The sequence below is a fragment of the Pelodiscus sinensis genome, chromosome 1 (assembly GCF_049634645.1).
Source record: "Pelodiscus sinensis isolate JC-2024 chromosome 1, ASM4963464v1, whole genome shotgun sequence".
Taxonomy (NCBI): Eukaryota; Metazoa; Chordata; order Testudines; family Trionychidae; genus Pelodiscus; species Pelodiscus sinensis.
The window spans coordinates 287,969,726-287,992,932 of NC_134711.1; the positions used below are offsets into that span (position 1 = coordinate 287,969,726).

The following is a 23,207-nucleotide window of genomic DNA, read 5'->3' on the forward strand; positions in this document are numbered from 1 at the left end:
GTTTGTTTAATCCATTAAACTTGTCATTGAACATTTGCTCAATAACATTGCCGGTCTTACTTCACATAGAGGCTAATAGGAGTTTTGGAACTGACTAGTGATGTAAAAGCTTATTCCAAAAGTTAACCAGTTAAATGGTATGCTGTGGTGGGGGCCACCTGTGGCAAGGTGCAGAGGGCCCAGCCAGCAGGAGTGGCCCCCCGCCTGTGGTTCCCCTGCTCCCCTTCTGTGGTGCAGCACGGTGGCCCTGGCCAGGTTGGAGTGGCCCCCACAATGAGGGTGGGGGACTGCTCTAGCTCGGCTGGGCCCACTTGGCCATGCTGTGCCACAGGTAAGGGCCGCTCAAGCCAGGCTCACCACATTGCAGTGCAGGCAACAGTCTGCTCCGGTTAGGCCCACTGCACCACAGCTGGGGTGCTGCTCTAGCCAGTCCAGGCCATTGGTTAACCACTTAATCAGTAAGCATCACCCAGGTAACCAGTTAACACTTTACATCCCTAGCAGTGACTTCACTAAGATCAGGATCAGGCTCTTACTGCACACTAAGATAACTTTCTGTTGGCATTTGTTTTACATTTAGCATTGACGACATATATCCAAGTAAGAAGGATTCTGATTCAGGTGTTGGCAGTGATAATGGAGATAAACGTTTGTCTGCTACAGAGGTAAATTGCCTGAATTTTTGCTTTTTCAAGCCATTTTGCTTTATACTTTCAGTTGGATATTTTTGTGGAGATGTCTTCTACGCATCAAAAATATGTGGCTAAACTCTGTAAGAAATTTCTACAAAAGTAAAGAGTGAAATTATGAGGATAAAAGAGTATCTTTAATGCTATATAGCCTTGTAGAGGAGGCTATCAAAATACTTATTTCAAAAGGTTTAAAGAATACGTTACTGAAGAAATTCATGTTGATTGTTGCTTTTGTGATTTTATTCCCTAAGAGAATTAGTTATTTGTCTCGCTATGGTTGAAAGTCAGTGAGACTTGGGCACCAAACTCCTTTAGGTCCTTTTGAAAATCTTACTCTAAATTTTTATTTTACTTCCACCGCTCAGCTCTTCTTTTCAGTTTCTTGCTGTCTAAAGCCATGGGAAGATACAGACTCTGAATGTTAGCGCTGCTTTGTAATGTTCTTGTACCTGATTGTTTTGTTCTCTAAATATGCATTACAACAGGCACACTACTTTGCAGCTGAGCTGGCATTTTTTGGAAGCCCCAAATTCAAAATAGAGTCTTTAGAGGTGGGTGCCCCCAAGGAATTAATTTGGACTTGATGCAATTTTTAAAATACAGGTTGGACCTCACCAGTCGCAAATGAGAGAATTTGCTGGACCAGGGATGGTCTCTTGCCCCAAGCCCCATCGCCTGGTGCTGGCAAGCTCCCCCAGGAAGAACCCTGCCTCACCCTCTCCTCTCCCCCAACCTGGGGGGGCTGCTTGCCCAGCTCTCTGTGCAGCACAGGCCAGAATCTCCTGCCACAGAGATCCAGCCCCATGCAGCTGGGAGGCTCCAGGGCCAGCCGTGGGACTCTGGCCCCGTGCTCCAGAGGGCTGCTTTGGAGTTCTTACCTATTCTCCAGAGGGCTGCTGCAGGACTCAGGGCCGGCTGGTGCTCTAGTGGGCTGCGGTGGGTTTCAGCCCCAAGCTATCGCGGGGCTCAACTCCAGCCCCATGCTTCCGGGGGCTGCTGCAATACCCTGGCCCTACGCTCCTGGGGGGATTCCAAAAAACTTCGGCTCCACGCCAACCCATGCTGCTGGGGGACTCCAGCCTGGCCCCGGCATTGCTGCGGGCTGCTAAAGGCTGCTGCAGGGCTCCAGCCCCAGTCCTGCGCTGCCCCCACCAGGCTGCTGACCCTATTGCCCCATCCTGGCTGTCCCTCTGGGCCCTAGGCTCCCAGTCTTTCTGGTCCAGGAGCATTTCTGGTCCTGCTAGATGAGGGATGTTGCTGGTCCAGAGAGTGCCAGTTTTTGGAGGCACAACGTATACTGTACATTTAAAAGAAGAAAGAGAGAAGAGTCAATGGATGGTGGGTGGCTGCTGGGAGACTAGGGGACTGCAAAAAAGAAAAGGGTAAGAAAATTAAATCTTTGGAGGAAGAGCAAATGAAAATGGATGACTGTCTCCACTGAGCAATATAGATAGGGATCACACCTCTCAAAGAATGTACAGTTACTATGAAGTAAGTTTCACTTGTGACACGTAGTTGTAGTTCTATTAGTCCCAGCATATTAGAGAGACACAGTGTGTGAGGTAATACCTTTAATTGGACCAACTTCTTTCTGCTGATTAGAGACACAAGCTTTCAAGCCACCGTATCTTTCCAAGATTTAAAGAAGAGCCCTGTGTGGCTTGAAAGTTTCTCTCTCACCATCAGAAGTTGGTCCGATAAAAGATATTGCCTCACATACCTTGTCTTTCTCATATGAAGTCAGAAACTTTCAAAATCACTGCATCAGGCACTAAAGTTGTTTGAAATTAATGCTGCAGTGCCTTTAGATATTGAAGAAGAAAATTAGATTTTTCATCTTTTACATCTTTGATCCTTAAAAGTCTGTCAATGGCTTCCATTGCTAATTGAATAAAAATAAAAGTACAAATGAAGGAAATGAGATACAATATTTCACCTGTAAAAAAGCTGTGATGACTTTGTATAATTACAAAGCTGCTTTGGATAGTTCCTGTTTGGCTCTATACTGTCAGGAAGCACCTGGGAAGATCAGTTACATAGTTTAAAAAAATCTAGCACCCTGAATAGCTTTGTAAAGAATGATTGCCAATGCAAGAAGCTTCATTTACCTTTTAACACTCTTTCTAAATTGTTTGCACTATTTCTAAACTGTTTGCATAACTTCATTGATCAAACAATCCTGACTAAACCTCAGTTATTAGAATCTGTGATCATGCTAATTGAACATGCCAGTGTGCTGCACTAGTTTTGGTTGATGATTGCTAAATTAACAAGACTTGAATCTGCGGGCCAAAATAATCTTCTGGATATGCTGAAAAAGCCATCTGCTTGGCAGGATTTGTGGGAATGTTGAGGAATGTGTCTGCAAAGGAGGAAAGGGACATTACTGCTGCTCTGATTTAATGACTGTCTGAATTTATTTATTTCCTATATATGATTATTTTTAAATTACTTGATGGTCATCAATATGTGATGATAATTCTGGTTATCAGCATGCCTAGATTTTTTTGTGTTGTGGCTGGTTTTAATTTTTAAACAAATGAATGATTGCATATCAGTATTTTATATAAAGAATTGACAAATAGAAGCAGCTGTGTGATACTAAGCTATTTCATTGTTGAGCTTTATCGCTGAGACAAAGGTTTTTCAGATTCCTGAACATATTGCACAAAATTGTTTGTTTTAAATTTTTTGGTCAAAGTACGTACAATGGCATAATAAGACGTGCTTAATATGTTTTAGATATTTGTGGCTTTGATAATAAATGATTTCTCCAAAAGAAAATAATTGACAGTAATTTGACTGATCTTAAGCACTATCATCTTATAAAGATATAACTGTTTTGAGCAAATGAAGAAAAGCACATGTAGCTGAGAATCTCGTTTATAAAAGTAGTTTAGACACTTATTTGATTCCTTGTCACAAACTTTTAACACAGTTTTTCGTGTACACAACATGATACAGTTTTACTAAAAGCACTGAATTGTGAATGTAGAATTCATGAGCCAAAAGTATAGACACATAGCCTCTTTCCTATAAGTTACTATTTAATCTTTTACATACTTTTTTTTATTAGCAATTCATATAACATCAATTGACATTTCCCTCTTGTTTGATTTTTCATCTAATACCCCCATCTTTTTTTTTTTCCCTCAGCCCTCTGATGAAGATACTCTCAGCCTTAATGCACCAATGTCAAACATTCTGGAAGAAGGTCAGATTATAAAAGAAGATTCAGGTCACCATATAAACCTAGTACAAGGTCTGACAATAAAGAAGAGAAAGTTAACAATAACAGAAATTCTGCCAACTATTCTTTATGTAATGTTATATGAGTGCCATTCACAAAAGACCTCCCAACCTATGATAGTCTTCCAAGTTTCTACTAACAACATGTTTAAAACCTGTGCTTTCAGTTTACCACTATATTTCCTGGAAAATATATGAAGCACCTTTATTTTTGTAGTTATTAAAAAAGTTTGAGAAACACTGCGTTAGAACATCCACCTGGGATGTGGGAGTAGAAGTTATAGCTCAGGTATCTGCTTCCTGGACTGACATAAAATGTACCCAAGTCTGTGTATCTTTAATTTTTGGATGTGTTAGTGACATATTTTGCATTTAAAATTAATTGCTTTTCTATAAGTCATATTTTCATTGGTGTAATTTGGGAGCAATCTCATTGACGTGAGCAGAATTGTTCCTGAATTTCACTTGTGAGGAATCAGAATCTGCTCTTGTCACAATATAAAATACCTTTTGCATTAAAAGTATAATGCCTATGCTCTATTAGGACTGGTCCACTGTAGTCCAGGTCTTATTTCCTGTTTTTATTATTCTTGTACCTTTTGCATTTAATTTTGGCTGTGTGAGAGGCCCTGCTAAATTTACAAGGTTACTTAGCTGACTTAAATGCAAATCTGAGTCAGAAATAATTTTATATCTTTTGGGGTTTTCTGTTCTCATTTCTCATTAGTGGAATATCGTCAAGGACCTTCTGATATGATTCACATTGATAAGTCAAGAGACTCAGGAAACCAGTTTGTTGAAGGATCACAGCCCCTCACTGCTGAATTTATGAGCTACATCAAGGCAAGTTTGTGGTCAATTTTAAATGAAAAAAATCTCTTGACTATTTAAATTACAAACTTTGGCACGTTGCTTTTAATAAAAGAAGTGCAGTTGATATTCATCATCAGTTCACCCACTGCCACAGAGTACAACATAAAAAGGGAGATTAATCATAACTATTATTTAAAAGCTGTTAGGTCAAGTTACTGATCATTCTTATTATAACCTTTGTGAAAGGCATTTCTGCCTTCTCTTAATATCTGCCATTTTTGTGCTGCTGCATGCCCTTTGCAGAGACGTGTGTTTAAAGGGATCCCCCTGGACAGCCATTGCTCTGCTCCTGCTTCTGGCTTACCTACCTCCTAGAGGGAAAGCAAAACTGCTAAAGTTCTTGCTCTGATTGCGATGCTTCCTCGGACACCACAGCAGTATATTTGCAGGGTTTTTTTCTGCTTTTCACCGTGTTTTGGCCAAGGAACCTGAGCTGCCCCGTGGGCGGGTGATGGTCCCACGCTGCCATACTGCAGCTTCTGCTGCATCTGCATGACTCTGTCATGAATCTCCTGCCCCATATGGACCCGGACCGCACCAAGGAGACCCTCCTCCGAGATGCAGGCGCTCTGTACTTGCCCCCAAACATTTTCGGGGACAGGCAGATTTGGAGGCACGAGACGAGTTCGGACTGGTGGGACCAGCTCATCACGCAGCTCTGGGATGACAACCATTGGCTCCGCAACTTCTGGATGCAGAAGGCCACATTCCTGGAGCTCTGTGCCTGGCTCCCCACTGCTCTGGAACACCAGGACACCCACCTGTGGCCCACCATCCCCCTACAGAAGTGGGTCACAATCGCCCTGTGGAAGCTGGCCACCCCCGACAGCTACCGCTCCATGGGACACCAGTTTGACATGGGGAGGTCTACCGTCTTGATGGAGGTAAGTCAGTTTCGGGGGACAGGCCCTTCTGAGTGAGGGGTTTGAGAAAGGGGGACTGCCAGGCAAGGGCAAGAGGGAATGGGGGATGGAGTGGCACTTGGAGGCCGCTCCTCGGCCACCGCTGCACTGATGCAGGGAAGGGGGGCGTCCTGACAAGGGAAGGGGTGGGTTGGTGGGGGGGGAGGTTCTCCTCCCAAGTGCTTAGGTAACCTATCTAACTACCTGGTTTCTGTCTATTGGTCTTGTGCTGCAGGTGGTGAGGGCAATCAATGTGGAGCTGCTGAAGAGGCTCGTCTGGGGGACCTGGACAACATCATTGCTGGGTTTGCCGCCCCTGGCTTCCCGAACTGCGGAGGAGCCCTAGATGGGACACATCAGAATCCGTGCACCGCCCCATCGAGCAGCCCAGTTTATAAACAGGAAGGGCTACTATTTTATGGTGCTGCAGGCCCTCATCGAATACTGGGGACACTTTATGGACATTTGTGTCGGGTGGTCAGGGCAGGCACATGATGCCCGCATATTCCGTAACTCCTACCTGTACCGCAGATTGCAGGCAGGAACATTTTTCCCCCAGCAGCAACTTGCGCTCGGGGACGTGCAGATGCCGGTGTGCATGGTGGCCGGTGTGGCCTACCCTCTAATGCCGTGGCTCATGAAGTCCTACACCGGCCACCTGGATTCAAGCAAGGAGCTTTTCAACATGCACCTTAGCCAGGCTCGCATCCAGGCGGAATGCACCTTTGGCCAGCTGAAAGGGAGGTTCCGTTACCTTGCACAGCTGGAGATGGGCGAACGCGATATCCCGGAGATGGTGGCTGCATGTTGCGCTCTCCATAACCTGGTGGAGAGGTCTTCCTGCCGGGGTGGGAGACAGGTGCTGATGACCAGGAGAGGCAATTTCAGCAGGCATCATGACTGCTGCCATCCTCCAGGCTGGTGTCCAAATCCGAGAGTCCCTGAGGGAGAGATTCTCAGAAGGAGCCCACTGACTCTCCCCAGGGCTTCCCGCATGGAGGGGCTGGCCTGGCCCACCCCTACCTTTCTCTCCACAACCCTCACTCTCTTTCCATTAAGAAGACATAGACCCGGTTTTCTTTGTAAACAGGATTTTTTTTATTAGAACACTAGCAGTACAGAACAGGTGTGAACTGTGTATAAAACACCTTTCTCTTCTTACTGTTCAACTGTTTATAAACAAAGTAAATCTGTCAGTCAAAAATAAAGATTTTGTTACATAACGGAAATGTCCTTCATCTGAGGTGGTAGGGGACTGAAAACCTGGAAAGGGGAAAGTGGGCTCAAGTTGGCCACTGCTTCCCTGATCACAGGGTCCTGCCACCTTCCTGCGTCCTGGCATTGCCACGGCCTTAGGATCGGATGGAGCGAGAGCCAGTCCTGGCCTGGGCAGGATGGGGGAGCAGCTGTGGGGCCTGTGAGGGGAAGAGGGGGCTGGAGGAGCTAGTGGACCAAGGGGAGCAGGGGACTGGCATGCAGGAGGAGCGGTGCCCGTGACAGAGGCAGGCAAGGCAAGGACCTCCTGCATTGTGGCACAGATGGAAGTGCACTGCTGGACCAGCTCAGCCAGAAGCCTGGTGCACCACTCAGCCTCTGCCTCCGTCCTCTGCTGGAGGGTCCTGCAGGGTCACTACATGCTCCCTCAGCAGGTCTGTGTAGACCCGCCAGTGCCTGTGGGTGCCACACGTCCAGGATGGTGGTGGGGCGGGTGTGCTGCTCCCCTATTGGGTAGAGGGTCCGGCTGTGGAGGAAAAGAGGAGGAGACGATCAATGTCAGTGTGCACCCCCGCTGTCCCCAAGGGCATGCCGTGGCTGTCAGGGGCTCTCCTTTGGCAGCAGCTGAATCAGGACGCTTAGGGCAGAGCAGCTGGGGTGCTGCCGGGTTGGTCCAGTAGCGCCAAGGAGCGGGGCCAGCCTGGCAGCGCCCCAGCTGCTCTACCACAGGCGTCCGTGAGAAAAGCCTGGTCTGCTGGGAGAGCGGGGGGCGCACTAGCTGGGCCCTCCCCCAGCAGACCAGGGAGACGCGGGTGGCGGGACCGCCCAGACGCACCGCGGTCCTGCTGCCCGCATCCTCCGTGGCTTTGCTCCACGCCTCCATGCTCTGCTGGGGGCCCCCCCACCAGGAGACCAGGGAGACGCGGAGCAAAGCCGCGGAGGACGCGGACGGCAGGATCGTGGTGCGTCTGGCGGTCCCGCTGCCCGTGTCCTCCGGGGCGAGAAAAGCCCCGTTTGTAAGTACAGATCTGACATAAGTTGGATCCGCGTAACTCGGGGACTGCCTGTACTTTCTCCCTTCCAAAGTATGCTACAGAACTATTAACTATTCCCTCAACAGTGCCCTCAACCTGGCTATAATCTAGCATCTCATTGTAGATTGTGTTACAGTGCTGAGTTCAGAGGTTCCGTTAAAAAATTCAGAATGGAAAAATATGATCTTAAGTGTTGATTTGGATATCCTCTTGATGCTAGTAACAAGTGGGTTTAGCAAAAATGCCTGAGCTAACAGTCCACAGGGTTAATCAAGTGGATGGTTGAGGAAAGGCATTTTCCATCTTGATCTGCAAGAGTTGAATTTGTTGGACTCTGTAGTTCACACTGGCGATTTTATGTATTTTCCGAAGATGTATTTTGGAAAGATGGGAGATTTTAAGACCGGTATAAATTATTGAAACATATCCAAAGAAGGTTATGCCACCAATGTAGCTAAATTGATTTAAAACATAATATTGTGAAATGGTGCAACTTAGAATAAAGACCACATCTTACTTTTAGTGGGTTTGGGAGAATTTTACATTTGAGATTGATCCTAATTTGTGTGTTTTGTAATTAAAGTTAGACATATCATAGATAGATTATCATATTTTAAAATAAATTAACATAAGTAATTATTAATTCAGATTTGTGGTGTAAATAGTGTGAGGATAGTTTTATTCATTGCATAAAATATCTGTGCATTTCCAATGGAGTGATCAAATGCTTTATTATTCATTTAATGAAAAATAACATGAAAAGTATAACTTTATTGGGGACTGAGTTTGGAAATAAAGCATATTTTATGATGAGGAATATTAGAGAAACCAAAGCACAATTCAGTGATACATTTGGCAAAATCAGATGGCATTTATTGATACAGGATTCCTGAGGTGGATGTGCCAAACACATGGTATTGAAAGTAGTTAGTCCTTTTATCTGTTATTCATTCCCTGCCAGTGCAAATGCACGTCCATTCCAGAGGGCTTCCATCCTTACTGGCAATTGAATTACTTGAGTGTTTCTGCATGTCAGAGATGACAGTAAAAGAAAATACATTAAGTGCCAAATGGAATTATAAGTGTCCAATGCACCTTTGGGAATATTAACCATCAGTTCATAATTATGGAGGCACCTTCTAGTGACTCCACCATTGGAGTTCTGTTCTAAAATGGGATTAGAATGAGGCATGCATTCTTGGTTTTTTCCTCCTAAAAGTAGATGACAAATTGGCTAATGCAGTTTCCTGCAATTAGTTTTTAAGAATTTTTTTAAGAGGTATACGTTTTGTTTCTTTTAATAATTTCTAACAGGAAACCTCTGGATTAGGGCTCTGGCTAAAATGTATCACTGGCAGATCTACTTTCATTGTTAATTGATATTGCTTTAAAGTATTATCTGTCTACACAAAACTTAGTAGAAAAGTGAAACATCAGAAGATCTGATTCTTTTGAAAATTGATTTAATATGGTTTGTAGCCATTATTCATATTATAACTGAAAATATGTGCATTATGTGTACCAGCTGTGTTGAAGGGGAGCTGAGCAAGTGCAAACTATGTGGTAGGTTGATGGACACAAACTATTTTGATTGCCCCAATCTCACTCTGTGCCAGTTAACCTGGTTGACTGGAGGTGGGCACATGTCATCATGATTGGATAATGAAGAGTTGGGTGAGCATGCATACAGCCTGACTGATGAAGACAAAACACACAAACCTTCGCCATGAGATGCTACACTTATCTGCAAGAATGTATTTTTCATCATATACATGTACTTGGTGACAAATACATATTTTCTTGCTGCACTTCAAATGCCAACCCCAGTGATCCACCTTCCTCATACATTGCCAATCCTCAAGTACTCATTTAAAAAAACCTAGAAAATTAATGTAGAAAAACTTTGAGGCATTTAGAATTGCTGTACACATGTCTAACACATATCTTATCAAAACAAGGAAATGAGAAATTGTCACCAGTTGTTTGTTCTGTTTGTCTCCACCCACAAACACACATCTTTACATTATTGCAACTACTGTACAAAACAGACCATGCACCACTTAGCAATAGTGTATTTTTTGTATTAATCTGTCTTTAAATAGTGACAAAATGGTCTTGATTCTCCTCCCACATATGACAATTTAACCATTGATTTCAGTGGTTACTCTTGATTTACCATAGTGTGAATTGGAGGAGAACTAGGTGCATGCTTAATTAATGGGTTATTTGCATAAATCAGAAGGATATGAGAGAAGTGGGGGGCATTCAGTACATAACCATGTTGATTGACTTATTTTTATATTTAAATGAGGTTAGTCTTTGCTCTCAATAAAATGTGACAATTTAATACAATTTGGTAATCAGTAACTTAGTGGGGAGTGGAGAAATAGCAATGAAGCACAGATCTTAGATTAATCAATTTAGAGTGGCTAATTGAAGCAATGAACTAGGTCAGTGCTGAGTCTTAAGAGGAAACTTGTTATCTGACTACTTAATGGCAAATTTCTGTTCTCATATTCAGTATAATATCTGTTCGCAGGGCAGAGCAGCAGAATGTGATGAATTACTGAGAATAGAAGAGGACACACATTGGCAAACAGAAGGAATGTAAGTATTCATTTACAGACATAATGAAATAATATTGGTTATAACTTTTAGATGACCAAAATTTATCTTTTGCATATTTCCTTACCAGCTTATTATGAATAAAACAATATATATGACATTTATATAACAATACACATTGTCTGCATTTTACTATTTATAGTGTATTGATTAACAGTGAAAATTGTATTAAAATCAGTGCACTTTTATGTATCGAATGCTGTAAAATTAATTATATTTAAGGGAAGCACCGTATTTTTAGGCAGATACTACCATTAAATCTGCTACTAGCATTTGTCAACATTTTTAAGGACAAAGTTTGACCGATGAGAAAAATGTTGTAATTTGATTGGGAAAGTACTGAAACAAAAGGATGTTTGGGTTTAACTTACTTTCCTGGCCCTGTAATAACATCTAATTCACAAAAACTATTTCAAGACTGGTCCGGGCAAACATAAGTCACTGAATGTACACAAAGTAGATGATTTTGCATAAAATTGAACTTTATTCACAGCCTGGCCACAATAAGAGCTGGCAAGGCATCTGTGTGGAGCAAAGGCAAGCCTTCCCCCCCAATCCCTGACTTCACCCAAGGCAGATGGAGGGACATAGGCTCCCCGCAGCGGTCAGTGTGGCTTTGCCCAATCTGGCTCTAGTCAGATATAGTTCTTTGTATATAAAAAAAAATCTTGCCATTTAGAAATGTTTAATAGTTTTAGGGATGTAAAATCCCATTTAACTGGTTAACTGGTAAAACATAGTATTTAACCAGTTAACTGATTAAAGGGGGGGAGGCACGCAGGGGGGCTGCTCCAGGGTACCGGGTAACCCATCACCTGTTCACATCCCTACTAATTCTGTCACTTAACTCAATGCTGTAACCCATAACACCACACATATCCTTTCCTCTACTAAAAACAGATCTGTAAAATGAAAGGAATTGATGTTTTAATATTTCAGTTTAACTAGTTTTCTTATTCTAAATATACATTATTAAGTAAATACATTTGCAATACTCACTTGTCTGTGAATAGTCAGAGGGGCACTTTCTTTCAAATATTGTTTTTAAGAATAGCCAGTCATGCCATACGTATATACAAAACCTATAAAGAGAAATCTAGAAGATAAAATATATAGACATAATTATTCTTTTTCTTTGTAAATTTAAGATTTGTTTAACTACATGGTTATAGTCTGAACAGTAAAGAGCAAGTTGCACTAATTGCCAGGTTCGTATTTTGCTATTTGTGGTAGCCCCAAACCACTTTTAAAGAATAATTAAATTAGTATTCAGCTGATGTGCATATATGAGGTTGAATAATAATTTATGTAACCTACTGAGCAAGTTTTAATATTGGATTCTTGCATTTGGAGCTGAAATTAGTGATGTATAGGTAGGCAGGTGTACATACTCCAGTGCATTGTTTTTATTTCACACCTTACAGATTAAGCGTGGATATTACAGAGAGCAGTGGTGTAAATCTGTATCCTGTGGATCCAGCAACAGATTTAAGATTGCAGGAATCAGCAGTAAAGTGTGTTTATATTCCTTTTTTCAGAAAATAATGGATTTGCTAACTTTCATATTCAAGATTTCTTACAAATCACAACACACATTTACATTTTTATCTCCCCGTACAGTGGCCAAATGCAGATGGAGGAATTTGCTATCTATCAGGTAGGTTTCCATTATATTATATAATATCCAAGAGAGATCCTGAAAATGGGTCAGTAATTACATTAGCAGTTGGGCTGCTAAATGAACAAAATCTAGTGGTCTGCAAGAGAAAAAATATAGCTTCCATTCTTTTCTGTATATCTTTGCATGACTTTTCATATCTTTTTGTAAAATTAATAGAGTCTTTTGCCTTCATTGGGAGCACTATACTTGTTGCTGCAATCATAGTTCTGCCTGTATCTGTCCTACTGTGCCAAATATTTCAAGTAAGAGTCAATAGCCCTTTGCTAAATGCACTTTTTTTTCCCCTTCCTATCTCATCCTTTTTAGTGCTGGAAAATTATAATGTAGCCAAAGAGCCTCCAACCCAAAGGTGGGCAAGAGGTATCTAGCAGGCCGAATCCAGTCCTCCACCCTGCCGGATCCAGCCCACAGCCACCTTGCCGGCACCCATAGTACAAAGCAGTTGCAGCTGCTTTAAACAGCAGGCTGCTAATTGCTGTGCAGCCTGGGCAGGGAGGAGAAAGCTTTGTGCGCTGTCCCTGCCCCCTAGCAAAATCCCTCAGCTCCCATTGGCCAATAGAAGCTGAGAAATTTTGCTGAAGGCAGGGGTAGTGAATGAAGCCTCTTCACTCCCTCGCTTCCCCTTCCCCTTTCCTCTCTCTTTTCCTGTGCTGGAGCAGAGCCACGTGAAGCAGCCTGCCCAGCACATAGGCAGGGATTCTGTGTCAGGTTCCCGCAGGGCTGCTGTCTGGGAGCCGCTGAGGTAAACACCTCTCAGCCAGAGCCTGCCTCTGGCACCCCACCCCCTCTTGCCACCGAGCTGTCTACCCCAGACCACCACCAAAACCCTCTGTATCCCCTCTCCCCACCTTGTCCAGGTCACAACTCGCACCCAGACCTTGCACCCCCTCCTACACCTCTCCCCTAGACCAGAATCCTCTCCTGCACCCATAACTCCTCCTGGATCCTGCACCTCAAGCCCCTGCCCCGATCATAAGCCCCTCCTTTCTCCACCACAGTCCTCTATCCCAAGCTCCCTTCTATACCCCACCTGCTGTCCCAGAACACATGCCCCCTCCACAGAAGTGCGGCCCTTGACCACTTACCAAAATTTTGGAGTGGCCCCCATTAAAAATTATTGCACACCCCTGCTCCAACCGGCAGGAGAAAGAGCTATGTAATAATCTCCCCCTGGACACTGTTGTTTTGTCTACACCAGGGCTACTCAACTTTGAAAGCCTGGGGGCCACAATGATACTCGCAGCACATGCCGAGGGCCACAACTAAGTGTGGTTGCATGTACATGCAAATATTTATGCAAATATATGCAAATAGCTTCTTTCACACTGACTGGCATGAATACAAAGGCCACATGCGGCCCACAGGCCACGTGTTGCGTACTCCTGGTTTACACCATGAAAAAATCTGCACTGGGATATCATTTTATCTGGTACAGCTTTTGTCCCCAATATGGATATGGCACAAAAATATATAAACTGATCAGAAGACTAGAAGATACCAAAAATTATTTTGTCTGAATTGTCTTTGTCAACACTGAGGGCAAAACCATGCAAGTTAAAACCAGTCTCCTGATGTGGTCTTTTCACTCTGGATGAGGATTCAAGGAATTACCATCACCATGACAGTGTACTAAAATGTAGGTTTTAGAGTTGGCATCTGGATAAAATCACTTTGTACATGAGGATACCAAATAAGAGTGTGTAATTCTCGCTCTTTTATTGCTATTATTGAAGAGTAATAACTTCGTATATGTGCATATCAAATCAGATAAATTTCAACTAGGCATTGTCTCCGATATCTTACTCTTTCTGCCTTCTTCCTACGTGGCACTTGGTAGTGTTTGTCCTATGTTTTAGTGTATGCTGCTGTCTGGGGAGGGATACCAGAGAACATTCAGGCAATAAGTTCTTATACCATTGTGTTCCTCATTTGATGTATGTGCATACATTAATCATTAACAGTTTTAGTACTTATTAAAAGATCACATAGTTATGAAGTGTTGTACTACATTTAACCTCCAGTAATAGCATTTGAAATATGATGTACATTAATGTATTTATAATACATTACAAAGTATTTTACTTTTATAAAGTACCATTCATCATTAATCATCTCAAAGCACTATATAGGCTATTAAACCAAAGAATTAGTTCTACAAAACATTGTCATTATAGATATACAAAATTTGAATGTGACTTTGATTTGGAACTTAGTTTGATATTTGTTGCTTACAATTTGATTCATATTCAGTCCAGTGAATGCTAAGGAACTCAGTATTATTTGTTAAATTATTTGTTCAGGCATTCAAAATCATCTGTTGATAAACACTAGGACTGTCTGTCTTCATATTTTTGTATGTTCACATCCACTGTTAGATTGCTCTTCAAAGTGTTTGTACAAAACCACTTGTAAGAATATGTTAAGAAAAAAGGTGGGTACAGTCCGGCATCCAATAGTCTGGCACTCCTGATAGTCCAGCATCATAAATGGCAAGAGCCTAGTGAGTGAGCTTTGGCAAAAAATGAGTCACAAGGTAACAGCGGCAGCAGCTGAACTGAGCTAAAAGGTTAAAAAAGGCTTAAAAAAACTAAAACATTACAGTATACAGTATGTACAATAAAAAGGGTTAAGAACACTTTATATAGAGTATATAATATATACAGTATATATATATATATAACCAGTTTATAGTACCTTCTGATAGTCTGGCATATCTGATAATCTGGCACCACCTAGGTCCCATACATTCCGGATTATCGGAAGTCTACTGTATTTGTTTCTGATCCCCAACAGTGTGCATAAAGTCTCATCAGTTGTGTCCATTGCAGAATGAAAAAACAGAGGAGGAACTAAAATTTCTGAAGCAAAGAGAATTGTTAATAGAGAAAAGCAAGACTGAAGCCAAAATAGCATGTGAGCAGGATGAGAAGCAACTACTGAGTCAGGTATGGAGGCGCCTGTTCATTGGTGTACAAGTCAAAGTAGTGTTTTATAGGATAAAATGTGACTACTTAAGGGGTTTATGTCTTAGCATAAACATAAGGCACTCATACTGCCTGAGAGGGACGAAGCTTAGGATGCACCTCTTGTCAGCATCTCCTATTAGCTAGTTTTTAGAGCTTCACACCTAGCATACTGGTTTTGTGTATCCTATTCTTAGCCACCTCTGTCTCCTCATTCATTGTACAGGGAAGCTAGGCATCAGACCCCAACTGTGTCCATCCCTTTATTGTTTCTCTGATTTTCATGGCTCTTAGAAGTCAAGCATTGCAATTCTGAGTGTCGTAACGCTTCAGTCTCTTTGTGAATCTGCAAAAATAATGAGTCCTGTGGCACCTTAGAGACTAAGGGTACGTCTAGACCAGGGGTCTCCAAACTACGGCCCGGGGGCCAGATGCGGCCCGCGAGGCCCTCTCATCCGGCCCGTGGAGACCTTTTTGGATTCAAAGGCAGAAGAAGTGAGATTGTTTCAAAACCCATTTGAAGCAGATGTGGCCAGTTGCCCAGATGAACTGCAGCTGGAAGTCATTGAGTTGCAAGCAAATGACCTCCTTAGGGACAAGTTCAAAATAGGACTGGTGGGTTTTTACCAGTTTTTGCCCAAGGAAGACTTTCCTAATGTCAAAACTTTTGCATCAAGGTACCTTTCAATCTTTGGAACAACATACCTGTGTGAACAAACATTTTCAAGAATGAAATACATGAAGAACAATTTGAGAACAAACTTGTCCGATGATAATCTCAGGTCACTGTTGATGTTAGGGACAACAAATCTAAAGCCAGAAATGTCTGCTATTTTGGCATCCAGGAAACAATTTCACCATTCACACTAATACAGGTGTTCATGTGTAGTGTATGAATGTGTTATTAAATAATAACTGAATAAAATAATATTAAATACATAATTAAAAACAACATCCATGTTTTGATTGTTTTTTATTTGGACCTCAAGTGTGTAGTCGGCCCCCGAACTGCTGTTTGATAGTTAATGCGGCCCTCGGGCTGAAAAGTTTGGAGACCCCTGGTCTAGACTACCGCGTTTTGTTGACGGAAGTTTTGTCGACAGATACTGTCGACAAAACTTCCGTCGACAAAGAGCGTCCAGACACATTGAGTTCTGTCGACAAAGCAAGCTGCTTTGTTGACAGAACTCCGTAGTCTGGACGCAATGTTACAGGCAATAACACCTTCTGTCGACAGAGTTCTGTCGACAGAAGGTGTTATGCCTCGTAAAATGAGGTATACCAGCGTCGACAAAACTGCTGAGTTCTGTCGACATTATGTCGACAGAACTCAGCAGTAGTGTAGACGCTGGTATAGTTTTGTCGACAAAAGTCCTTTTTTGTCGACAAAACTAGGTAGTCTAGACACACCCTAACAGATTTTTAGGGCATAAGCCTTTCTTGGTAAAACTCACTTCATCAGATGAATTGGAGTGGAAGTTATGGAGGCTGTGTGTGTGTGTGCGTGTGCATATATTTTGATTGTGTTAATTAGGCTTGTTGCATGAAGCCTTTGCCCAAGCTATTACTAGATTTTACACATGAATTTTCTGTAAATACACTAAACTGTAAGGTCCTGCCAACACATGACTTGGAGACTGACAAAAACCTCCTACTCACTGCATTGCTGGGCAGTGGGGGACAGTTGTCTTCTAAATCACTTAATTACAGATGATCTGTAAATGATTTTCTGAAGCTTTGTAATTATTTCAGCTGCTTTGCCTTTTAAACTCTTCAATTTGTAATCTTTGTTAACCTTGCAACACTATAATCTTTGTAAAATCTTGCAACTTTGTGACTCTCAGAAACTTTGCTTATAAGTTCAGAAACTTACTGTAAGCTTGGTGAGTGAGCCTTGCAACTTTGCAATCTTTGTAACTCTCACCCACTTTGCTTGTAACTTGCTCTAAACAGCTTTCTCCCCTTTAATTTAAACCTTTAGTGGCAGCTCTGTCCTCTTTAGTTTAACCATATGGTGTAGTGTTTATTCCTCAATCAACAAATTTGTACTAGTGTAACCCTGGGTGGTCTCCAGTGGGAATTTTTGGGTAACAAGGTGTGGCGTAGTGGGGGTGCTGTCTGCTCTGTGACCCGGGGTCCCCCTGCGCTGTGATGGGAGATTCTCACTAATGTGTATTAACCCAGATGCCCAGGCTCAGCCTCCCAGGGAGGGAGACAAAGGAAGGAAGGCGGAGACCAGCACCTGGCTGGGGGGCAGGGCTGGAAGAGATTTTTAGTTTCTGTCTGGAATCATGGAGAAAGCAGCCTAAGCAGGGGGCTGGGATTTAAGGGCCCAGTCTCCCCCATCTCAAGGGGGGCTGAGGCATCCTAGGCTTGGCCCTGTAACTGGATTGCATCTATGTTGTGCTATATCCTGGAGAAGCAATAAACTCCCTCTATTCTACTGGCTGGTGGAGTCTGTTTGTGCCATTACGGGGGTGCAGGAGGCGAGGGAACCCCGACGCACCGCTACACAACGCTAATCAAGTCAGGGTAGAAATGGCTAAGTCAGCATCTGGTGTGGAGATGAGACTATCAAAAAAGGGGAAATTGCCTTTGTAATGTGTGTTAACCAGGTAAGATCCTTATTCAATTATAAATTGATTGTATTGAATTTGCAAATAAATTCCAGTTTAGCTGTCTTCCTTTGTAATCGGGTTTTGAAATTCTTTTGTACAAGGATGGCTACTTTCAAATCCATTCCTGAACGTCCAGGAAGGTTAAAGTGTTCACCTACAGGTTTATGTGTGTGACATTTCCTGATGTCTGATTTGTGTCCATTTATCCTTTGGCACAAAGACTGTCCAATTTGGCCAGTATACATAGCAGAGGGGCATTGCTAGCACATATCATGTTGGAGGATGTTCAGATGGATGAGCCCCTGATGTTGTGGCTTATGTGGTTAGGTCCTGTGGTGGCGTCACTTGTATGGATGTGTGAACAGAGTTGGCAACAGGGTTTGTTGTAGGGATAGGTTCCTGGGTAAGTGTCTCTGTGACGTTTTATGTGGCTGCTGGTGAGCATTTGCTTCAGGTTGAGGAGGCTGTCTTTAGGTGAGGATTGGCCTGTCTTCCAAGGCTTTTGAGAACAAGGGATTATCTTTCAGGGAAGGTTGTAAATTGTCAATGATGGGGAGGCTTAAGGTGGGGGCTGTAGGTGTTGACCTGTGGTGTTCTGTTATTTTCTTTGTTGGGCCTCTCCTGAAATAGGTAACTTCTGGGACTTATCTAGCTCTATCAATCTGTTTCTTCACTTTCTCAGGTTAGTATTTAAGTTTTAAGAATGCCTAATAAAGATCTAGTAGGTGTTTGTCTCTGTCTGTCAGACTGGAGCAGAGACTTGTGAATATGGTCATTGATACCAGGCAGGTGGCGTATCGCAGCTTACAAAGTAGTCCCACCATTACTGTCAGTTGTCAGGCCTACAATATGCAAGTGAAAGCTCTTCATGTCAGTAATGTTGTGCACAGATTGAAACGTTTGATGGTGCTAGTGATATTAACAGAGCATGTGTAACATATCAGTGTTATGAAAGTGACTTTTCTCATATAGCATATTTATTGTATACGGTAACAGATCTGTTATAAGGACATAGCCCCTTAGCCAAAGGGTTCCTGAAAGCTGTCATCTCTAGGCAGGACACATGATAGAGAGGTATCTGCTGACTTAGAATGCTCTTTATTCAGTCTAGAGAGGATAAGGGTTGATTAAAACTCTGAGAGAAGTCCTTTCATTAAGACTTGGCCGTAGGCCTAGTTGGTACACAGGAAAGTCTATGCAGGGGAAGGGTGTGCCGTCTCCCATCCCAGCTTGTGAAAACTGGAAACAGTCCTAGTGATTGGGACCAAGTGTTCCGTGTTGCTTTATTTTTGTTACAGAATGTTTTTGTTATACTAAAGCTGGCCCTGAGGAAAAGGCATTTCATTAAACTATGTTTTGGCCTTTATTTTGCGTTCCATAACTGATGTAAATGCCTACTGGCTTAAATATCAATGAAAAATATTAGTACTTGTAAATCATGTTATCAAATATGCAGCATACATGCCAGTCTGATTATATTTGAGTAGCAAAAGAGAAGTTATAACATTATTGTTGAAATAACTTTGGAAAACCTTTACATCTAAATTAAAATAGTTTTGTTTAGTGCTTGTTTAAATTATGAATGCCATAATATATCCTGAAATATTAACCTCTCCGCTTATGAACCAACTCTGTATTATATTTGATTCACAAGGTATAAAAAAATTTAACTAACTTACATAGAGCTAGATTTTATATTTTTAAAGTCTACTGGAGGCGGTGCCCCCTGCTTGCTATGCTCGCCAACCCCCCACTGTGGGGGTAGGCAGCCCCAGCTTCCCCTTCCCCCCTCCCCCCCCGCCACCAGGGAGGGCCAAGCTACGGTGTTGCAATTTTGCCCTAGCTCTCTCCCCCCGGCTGCCTGGCCCCCCGAGGCCAGGCCAGCCCCGGTTCTTTCCCCCAACCTCTGGGGGGGAGGGTTGGGCTGGGCCAAGGCTCACCCTCCCCCAACCGAGAAAGATTGAAGCCTCCCTGGCTCTCAGCTCTGAGGCTTCCCCAGCTCTCCCTCCCCCCCCCCCCCCCAACCTAGAAGCCCCAGCTCTTTCCTCCCCCGGAAGCTAGGAAGGGGGGGCTGGAGCAAGGTTGGCTCGGCTCTTCCCCCAACCTAGGGGATGTGTCAGGGGGCTGGGTGCAGGGACAGAACATGACTCACACCCCCCAGGATCACCGGAGAGGGGGAGGCCCCCTGGAGCACCGTGGAGTGGAGAGGCTACATGGCTTGCAGGCCCCCACCCAGCACTGGAGGGGGGGCTGCTCTAAAGCCTCCCGAGACCCCATGTGGCAGCCGAACACTGAGGAAAGAGGAGGGAAGGAGGGTGGAGGCAGGCGGGGTGCTGAGTGATGTGATGATGTCACTCTGTCATCCCTCAGGAAAAGGTTTTTTTAATATAGAGAGAGATGAATTTTTTCTATGCTAAGAAATGTATTGTTGCAATGCACAGAAGCAACTCAAAGTTTGTTTGGTTTTAATGAGACTCACTAGCTCATCTAAGAATAGAAATGTTTGTGTGTTCTTCTGGAAAAAATTGTTTCACTGAAGAACTAATTGTTGAAGATAAAAAGTGTTATATAAATGCTAAGTAGTATTCTTATTAGTTATTAGGATTGTGCTGTATTTCTTATTTTTAAGTACTTATTTACTCATTCTCCAGATGAGTGTGGGTAGGATTGCATAGGTCTCCTATATCTATCTCTCTAGCATAGTGCTCTTTAATGTATTATTAATTTACTTTACTGAACCAAGCACGCTATTTCTTTTCAAACATGCAGAATGATCTGAATGTCTGGAATGTAGGAGGATGCAGTTCACACAATGAGGTGAGATAATACTGTTGTTTGTGTTACTGTAAAATTTAGTTTGGATTTACATATTATCCCATTGCATTGTATTTTAACTATACCAAGTATTTGAATATTTCTACCTACTGAAAATTAAGTAGGTAATTAAACATCACAACTCAGTGAGTTACAATCATAAGTGATTGTTTTCCATTACTATCTGCTGTAATCTGTTTAAATTGATTGTTTTCTTAATGTTTAATTGAACACAAAAATGCAATTCTGGAACTGTTTCTGTTGTGTAATACACAGTATGTTGATTCTGTGTAAGGGCATACCTCTGTTTTATTTCATTATATTTTCCCAAATTTTGCCAGCTTTCATGTGGTGAGTAGTACCCTATTCCACGAGAACTTCAGTTCATTTCAGTGGAACTACTTACTGAATGAAGTACACCTTGCTAAGAGTGACCTAGTATTGTTGCTGAAACAAAATACAAGTCTATGTAGCACTTTAAAGACTAACAAGATGGTTTATTAGATGATGAGCTTTCGTGGGCCAGACCCACTTCCTCAGATCAAATAATGGAAGAAAATAGTCACAACCATATATACCAAAGGATACAATTTAAAAAAAAATGAACACACATGAAAAGGACAAATCACATTACAGAACAGAAGGGGGATGTAGGGGGGGGGGAAGGAGGTGAATGCCAGTGAGTTAATGATATTAGAGGTGGGGAAGGGGAGATGTCTGTGAGTTAATAGAATTAGAGGTGATAATGGGGGAAGCTATCTTTGTAATGGGTAAGATAGCTGGGGTCTTTGTTAAATCCTGTGCGGAGAGTGTCGAATTTTAGCATGAATGCCAGTTCAGAAGATTCCCTTTCAAGTGCAGATTTGAATGTCTTCTGAAGTAGGATGCAGGATAGCAGGTCATTCAGACAGTGTCCTTTCTGGTTGAAATGACAAGCAACTGTTTTTTCTTTGTGATCCTGTCTAATGTCTGTTTTGTGGGCATTGATTCTTTGGCGAAGTGTCTGAGACGTTTGTCCAATGTACATAGCAGACGGACACTTTCGGCACATGATAGCATAGATTATATTTCTGGAGGCGCAGGAATATGTGTTCTTGATCTTATAACTCACTTGGTTGGGTCCAATAATGGTATCAGCAGAGTGAATGTGTGGACAAAGCTGGCAGCGGGGTTTGTTGCAAGGGAAGGTACCAGGGTTGGTATTAGTGTGGTATGTCCTGTGGTTGTTGGTAAGAATCATCTTGAGGTTAGGTGGTTGTCTTACCAACAACCACAGGACATACCTGTACTACACCAGACTAACACGGCTACATTTCTACTAGTATTGTAGGTTTCAGAAGGAAAGGTACTTTCCTTGGCCCTATTCTCCTCTATGGAAACACCCTCAGGAGGAGATTAAAGGAAAGGAACCCGTGAGCTTTTCCTTCTGAAGATATCTCTTTAGTGGTTCTCAAGGAAACCCATGTGTTCATGGCTCAGAAATTCCATAGACTATCAATGCATCGGATGAAGGCCAGAGCCATTGGGGTCTTGCTTTAGTGGCTGTTCCCTGATCTGCAGAGACTTACATCCACTTTCTGCCATTGTAGCTCCAGTGGAGCCTTGGTGATGTGACTCCCAAAACTTGTGGCTCCCCCAGGAATCCTCTTTACTGGTTTATTCCCACCATGGAGGATACAGGAAGATAATACAGTCTGTGCTGTACTATCTTTCCAGTCTTAGATCTCCAGGGTACGGAAAGGTGAAGTGTTTATTCTCCCCATTCTCCCACCATTTGCTGTATTCCTTCCACTACTCCAGCATAAATCTACACACCCAGTTCAATATCTGTGGGGAGATGGGATGATGATTTGAGGTGTCTGAATAACATCTCCCGTTCTGGTTTCTGTTCATTAGGATTTGTCTGCTTTTCCTTCCGCGGAATTTCACAACATAGTAGGCAAAGCAATTAGGCAAGGAAGGGAATTAATGCACTGAAAGAACAGAATGTATGTAAGGAAGGAATGCTTTTCTTATTCATTCCGAAATCCTGCACTATAGTGATGAATTATTGTTCATGTGAAATTTTTTTTGTAATAATAAAGTGATGATGTGAAAAAAACCTGAAAAATAATCAGATAAAATTAGAACAGTTACAAAAACCCTACAGTTCTTACTCGGAATCCCCTTTGTAGTCAATAGGGGTATGTCTACACTAGCTCGTTAGTTCAAGCTAGGTAGGCAAATGAGGGCAACCGGAGTTGCAAATGAAGTCCGAGATTTAAATATCCCTGGCTTCATTTGCATCTTCCTGGGCGCCGCCATTTTTAAATCCCCCTTAGTCCGAACTCCGTGCCCGCGGCTACACGCGGCACGGAGTAGGTAGTTCGAATTAGGATCTCTGGAACTACTCCTCGTGGAACGAGGTGAACCGGTAATTCGAATTAGAAATCCTAATTCGAACTACCTACTCCGTGCCGTGTGTAGCCGCGGGCACGGAGTTCGGACTAAGGGGGATTTTAAAATGGTGGTGCCCGGGAAGATGCAAATGAAGCCAGGGAT

At 42.8% G+C, this 23,207-nt stretch overlaps 1 protein-coding gene across 7 annotated transcripts in view; it reads left to right on the forward strand.

The window, feature by feature from the left end:
* The window catches only part of LRCH1 (leucine rich repeats and calponin homology domain containing 1), a 219,722-nt gene that overhangs the window by 137,401 nt on the left and 59,114 nt on the right, over positions 1 to 23,207 (forward strand). For 5 of the 7 annotated variants that reach the window (XM_075919025.1, XM_075919029.1, XM_075919028.1 and 2 more), the window contains 8 exons: positions 581 to 665; positions 3,849 to 3,954; positions 4,669 to 4,784; positions 10,505 to 10,572; positions 12,015 to 12,104; positions 12,211 to 12,247; positions 15,100 to 15,216; positions 20,622 to 20,669. In XM_075919025.1, the coding sequence (XP_075775140.1) occupies positions 581 to 665; positions 3,849 to 3,954; positions 4,669 to 4,784; positions 10,505 to 10,572; positions 12,015 to 12,104; positions 12,211 to 12,247; positions 15,100 to 15,216; positions 20,622 to 20,669 (667 nt within the window). The remainder of the gene's footprint in view (positions 1 to 580; positions 666 to 3,848; positions 3,955 to 4,668; positions 4,785 to 10,504; positions 10,573 to 12,014; positions 12,105 to 12,210; positions 12,248 to 15,099; positions 15,217 to 20,621; positions 20,670 to 23,207) is intronic. The other 2 variants (XM_075919026.1, XM_075919027.1) reach the window with 2 other exon arrangements.